Source organism: Cyphomyrmex costatus, unplaced genomic scaffold, assembly GCF_001594065.2.
Source record: "Cyphomyrmex costatus isolate MS0001 unplaced genomic scaffold, Ccosl1.0 scaffold76, whole genome shotgun sequence".
NCBI classification, from domain to species: Eukaryota; Metazoa; Arthropoda; class Insecta; order Hymenoptera; family Formicidae; genus Cyphomyrmex; species Cyphomyrmex costatus.
This window is the reverse complement of record NW_017280333.1, coordinates 759,551-765,296: the sequence shown is the minus strand read 5'-3', so window position 1 is coordinate 765,296 and position 5,746 is coordinate 759,551. Positions and strand designations below refer to the sequence as shown.

At 27.8% G+C, this 5,746-nt stretch overlaps 1 protein-coding gene across 1 annotated transcript in view; it reads right to left on the bottom strand.

Moving 5' to 3' along the window:
- Positions 1-1,311: 1,311 nt before the first annotated feature.
- Edem2 (ER degradation enhancer, mannosidase alpha-like 2) overlaps positions 1,312-5,746 on the bottom strand; it is a 14,657-nt gene continuing 10,222 nt past the window's right edge. The window contains exons 14-17 of the mRNA XM_018548945.1: positions 5,005-5,319; positions 4,721-4,934; positions 3,438-3,550; positions 1,312-3,341 (exon numbers count right to left, since the gene is read on the bottom strand). Of these exons, the coding sequence (XP_018404447.1) occupies positions 1,650-3,341; positions 3,438-3,550; positions 4,721-4,934; positions 5,005-5,319 (2,334 nt within the window). The 3' untranslated portion in view covers positions 1,312-1,649. The remainder of the gene's footprint in view (positions 3,342-3,437; positions 3,551-4,720; positions 4,935-5,004; positions 5,320-5,746) is intronic.

Here is a 5,746-nt window from a genome sequence, read left to right as displayed (position 1 = left end):
TATATATATATATATATATGTCATACTTTTCTTGTTTCACATCTTTGCTATTATATTGCCAGTCCATTATGAGGTCTATGGATAATATAAAAAAATATCATTAAATCATATACAACATTAAAGAGATTAAGGAGAATTAGTATGTTATAATATTATAAAAAAATATTAATACTGTTTGAAATATATATTCACATATAATTGATATATAAAGTCACACAAGAACAAATGAAAATGTGTAAAGTGGGAAGTTGTCATAAGAGACCAAATTTATCTTCAATATCCATTTATATCATATTAAAATTTACATTATATACATATAACAGTCCATTATATATATGTATATATAACGCAATATTTCTTATACATTATATACATTGACATTTTTTCTGTACATATATATTTAAGGCATATTTTACCTTATAATTTGTAAAACAAATATTTTGTAACTGTTATAAAATTTTATTTATTATAAGTAAATAAAGATTTAAATGTATTTTACTTGAAAATTAAATACAATGCACTCAATTATAACAACTAAAATTCTATATAGATATATATACTTAATAACAGTTTAATGAATAGTTTACAATAGTATCTATATGCAATTGGCAATATTGGTACAAAGATTATAATATTACACACTTCAGACAAATATCATTTTGCATATATAAATGTATATATATTTTTTTAACATTATATTCATATCGACAAAAATGATTGACGTTAAAGTATTTGCAAAAAATGGAAAAAATTCGAACATTTAATTTTTTATATTAAATATTATTTTAAACTGCATTGTAAGATAAATATATATTATATCATTATTTATGGCACATCTTTAGTAAAATAATGTAAACGTCAAAAAAGGATAGTAATGCATCTAGTTCTCATACTCTTCATTCTCATTTGAAATGTATTATACTCTCACATCACGGAATAGTGCTATTTCTTAGATTTACAATCATATACAGTTATATATAATACAAATTATATAGTAGATACGTCAAAACTGCTTCCATGGAAGAAAAAATTTTACTGCTATCCTATTTTTGCATACAGAATATTATACAGTAATACACAAAATATATGTACATGAGTTTAACACCTTTCTTACATTCTCACAACCACTTCAACACTTGTGTCTTATAGGTAATATCTATGAGACTTAATAAATTTTCTTATATATAAGCACCAATTTAGAATCAATAGATTCCTTATATGCCTAATTATAATATAGCAGTAGTATAATCTGACAATTTTATGTTTCTTATCAGATAGGTATAATTTTTCTAGAATACTTCTGCGCGCACGCGTGTGTGTATGTATGTGTGTGCGCGCAAACACACACACATATGAGGTGTTCTAAAGATCAATTAACACGTTCCATGTCGAACTATCACCGCGCACAGGATAGCCATGCATATATGTAAAGAGAAGTCATCACATCATGTACTATTTATGGAATATGCGGCCTGAACAAAAAGTTTAACATGTATCATCAAAGGTACACGTGGCACGGAACGTATTGACTATATGCACATCTAGATCACAATGTAAAAATATCAGTTATAATGCAGTAGCCTTATGGCCGATGGAAATTCTGTTTTTGCATAATAATTACAATTGTAGTCTAAGTTTCAAAGCTATTGTTATAATTCATTATGGATATGTTTAGCTATATGCGATTTTGGTTTAGTTCCTTTATCTTTATTCGTGCACTTTTTATCATCATATTTTACTTTATTAGGTTTTGTGGTACTATGTAGCGTATCTGCAATTTGTGATTTCTTTTGAAATATTTTTTCCTCATTAATAACCCACGTAGGATTTTCAAACTCTTCCAGTAAATCAGTGGACATAATTTTATTTTCAACAAAATTTTGCCGGCTGGATGACTTTGTTCTTAAATCAGTCTTGTGACTATTCTGTATATCACTAATGTCTTTTTGTAATTCTTGTAACAAAGTATGTTTATTATTGGGAGACGTAATCCTCGTATTAGATGTATCCTCAGCCATAGACGCATCAAAGATGTGAATTTTATTAATATCACTCGATACAGAATTTGCAGAAGACTTTTCTATCTTCTTGTCTGTAGTTGTTTCTTTAAATTTTGCATCTACTATTTTTGTTATTTGAAAAAGATCTATCTCTTTCTGAAAGGTACTTCGAACTTTATTCTTTCTATTTTTGCTCTCACTCTGATTTTGAGAAGAGTGCAGAGTAATTTCGCCGGATTTGACAATATTCTTATCATTTTTATTTTTTATCATATTTTTCGATTCATCGCTTATATCGTCATATTTTTGTAAGATATTTTGCTCAGAATATTTCACAGCTTTTTCTATTTCCGTTAATATGAAATATTCAAAATCTTCTAACTTTTCAGTACCTGATTCTTTACTTTTCTTTAAGATTTTAACGTTTTTTCTTTCCAATTCTGATTTACCTGTAGGATTACTATCGCTAATAAATTCAGCGACTGCTAAATTGTTTTCTTTAGTTTTTCTAAGTAAATTTTCTTCTTTATCTATATTTTTTAAATTCTTTTGCAAATCGGCAATCAATACATCATAATATGACCCATCTTCCACTCTCGATCTCTCCAAGTGCCTTTGAACTCCATCAATTAATATTTCTTGATATGTAGTATGAACTTCTGCATGAATGCGATCTAAAAGAGCGATATGCTGATTAACGCTCTCTTCTTCTTCGTCAAACAAATCAGTTAACAAACGACGTAGGAATGAATAATTTTCAACTTGTGTAATACCAGATTCTGAAATCTTTAGCAGTTGTTCCATTTCAGGACTCACAGATTTTACATTCTTCAATTTTGTAGCTACGGTTTTTAAATTCAGCACTATAGTGTCCATATTAGTAAGTAAATATTGTTTCAATAGTTTCTGCTTGTTTGGTTCCAGTAGTTGTCCCATCTTCTTAATAGACGAGTTTGGCGCGACCACTAGCAACTCACTTAAGAACCATCGAACTTTATATGATAAAGACGTTTTCATAAGGACGCCACGCGCCTTGTTAACCCAATTGTAATAGCTCTCCAAAATACAACTTCTGATTCTTATACCTTTGTTTTGTTTAGTATTGAGAAATATTTGATTGACGAATACTTCTTTTAACTGATGCCACAAAACCTCTATCGGTGTGGAGACTGGTCTCAAGATGATAATTGTAGCTTCCGATGCAGCAGTAATTCTGACTTCACCACCAAGTGAATCTTTGATAATTTCTGCATGAAAATAATGAAAATCAATAGTGTCCTCCTGATTTTCTTGCGATTCAACTGGAATCATCATATCCAAGTTTGGCGTAATAGTTGTTGTCTAGAAATATATAAAATTGTTGTTTCTTAAGTTTTATATGAAATATAAAATAGTAGTCCTTATGTGCAAAATTTTAAACAAAAAAAAACAGTCAACCTGCTGAGTTACATGTCGATTGAGAAATGATTTTAATGATCCTTTCAAACGTTCAAACAATGACAAGTCAGTTGGTGCTTTAAGTTGAATTTCTTCTTTTAAAGGATATGTCCCTGTAATCATATATTTGTATAATAAAAAAATGTATATTTAGTATTAATTCAGAATAATCCGGATAAATTGTGTATACTGATTTTTAATTACAAATTCTTTAAATACTGATTTAATCTTTTTTTTTAAATAAAAATATTGAGATATCAAAAGCTTTATTATTGTAAGTAATAAAACAGTTTATGTATTCTAGGTAATAAAAATAATTTTTTTTTTGTTAGCGTACTATAAAAATGTACGTAAGTTACCGTTATCGTTAGATATAAACAGTAACAATCATAACCAAAAAAAGTAACAATAATAACAACGTAACATAAATGTAACATTACTTCTCATCCTTATTACCAGTTATCATTGTCACACGAAAAGGTGTCTTGGAACGCTGAAAAAATTGGACTTAAAAAAATATTATTTAATACATTTTTTCAATGTTTTAAAAAGGTTATCTACGAAGAGCGACGAGAATTGCGTATGTGTGCTATGGAACATCTATGGAACATTTTAATCCTCTCTAATAATAATCTTTTATTATAGCTAACAAGAGATATTTAAGCAACTCAAAAATTTAGAAAAATCTAAAATATTGTGTGCGAGTGGAGTTCATACATAGCACAGAAATATTTTTTGTTTGTGCAGAATTATGGTTTTAGAGAGTGAAACATTCCTTTGGAAAAAATCAGTTTTTTTATTTCGAAGTAAATTGTAAAAGATAGAAAAAAATGTTCGGAATAAAAATTAGATGATTTCAAGAATACTGTAGAATTATAATTAAAAAATTTATTATTTTTTTTGTTATTATTCATTATATTCTCCTATTCTAATTTAATTTTCTTTTATTTCTCATATTTTTATATATTATTATCATTATTTATCACATTTTATATATTATTATTATCACATCTTTGCGGTTCTTAATTCTTAAATGTTCTGTAAGTTTTAATAAAATGAATTTACTTTAATTTTTTTTAATTATTATTTTGATTCTCTAAAATTTAATTAAAAAAAAAAAAAGCGTTTTTATTTTAATTATTAATAACTCTAAAAATATTTCGATATTTTCGCTTTAAAAAATCGAGTCCAAATATATAAAAGAATTTGTCATTAAAAATAATGCACGAGAACAACTTATTTATTTTGTAGTATGATATTTGAGAATCTTTATATGTAATTACCAAGTGTGACAGTAAGATCGCCATTTGCCATATTAATATATTTCATCAGTTCAGCTGCCTCTGTGAAAAAGAGAAACACGACAGGTATTGTAACGTCATCAATCTCTTTATCATCGGCTGACATTGCAAACATGGGCGAAGTTGCTGCACTCGAACCCGCAACATTATCTATTACTATGCCAGCGAGAGCACCAGCTTGTTGAATTCTCCGCGCCTAAAGTTAAACATGAAAATTTTAAGCTAATAAAAGGTGATTTGGAAAAATATCTTGCAGCGACATATACCTTCTCTATGAACATGCAATTTCCACGATCCATTATTACTATCTTGCCCGCCAATCTATCCGCATTCAGCAGATCCGTGCAAGCTACGGGTGGATATGTAAATATCACCTTTCCAGTGATCTTATCAAAATTTTGTAACTCAGGTCCAAATTGTGCTGGTCCAGCTAACAATGTAACTTTTTCTGGCGGATATGTGTTAGGTTTTATAAACGTTACTGTTTGCGGTTTATTTTCTGGTTGTATTTGCATCTTGGTAAGTTCAACCATTTCTTGCATAAACATTAATCCTTCCTCCGAATCTTGTGGTGTTTTTGCCTACAGATATAGTTCATTATGTACAGAATTTAAATAAATAAATGTAAAATATTTTAAGGACGTATTCAATCAAACATGAAAAGAAGTTTACGTAAATATAAGTCTAAAAAGGCTTAATTTTTGAAGTAGGAAGAATTTTATTGTTTAATAATATCAAACAATTAATGAACATTTTTAACATTAGAAACATTAATGCAATTTTAGAATTATTAAAGGATTTCCAATTTTTTTTCTTTAGCTACATGAATATTTTTGGTTCTACCGGGAATTGAATTCGGGATCTCTAGGATAGCAAACAGTGCGCTTTGTCACGCTTGCTCTTATTTATCGTTTATAGTGAATAACGGAAACAACTTTTATATTTAGCAATAATGTATGTAAAGTAGAAAAATATAATGCCAAATCATATATATATATATATATATAT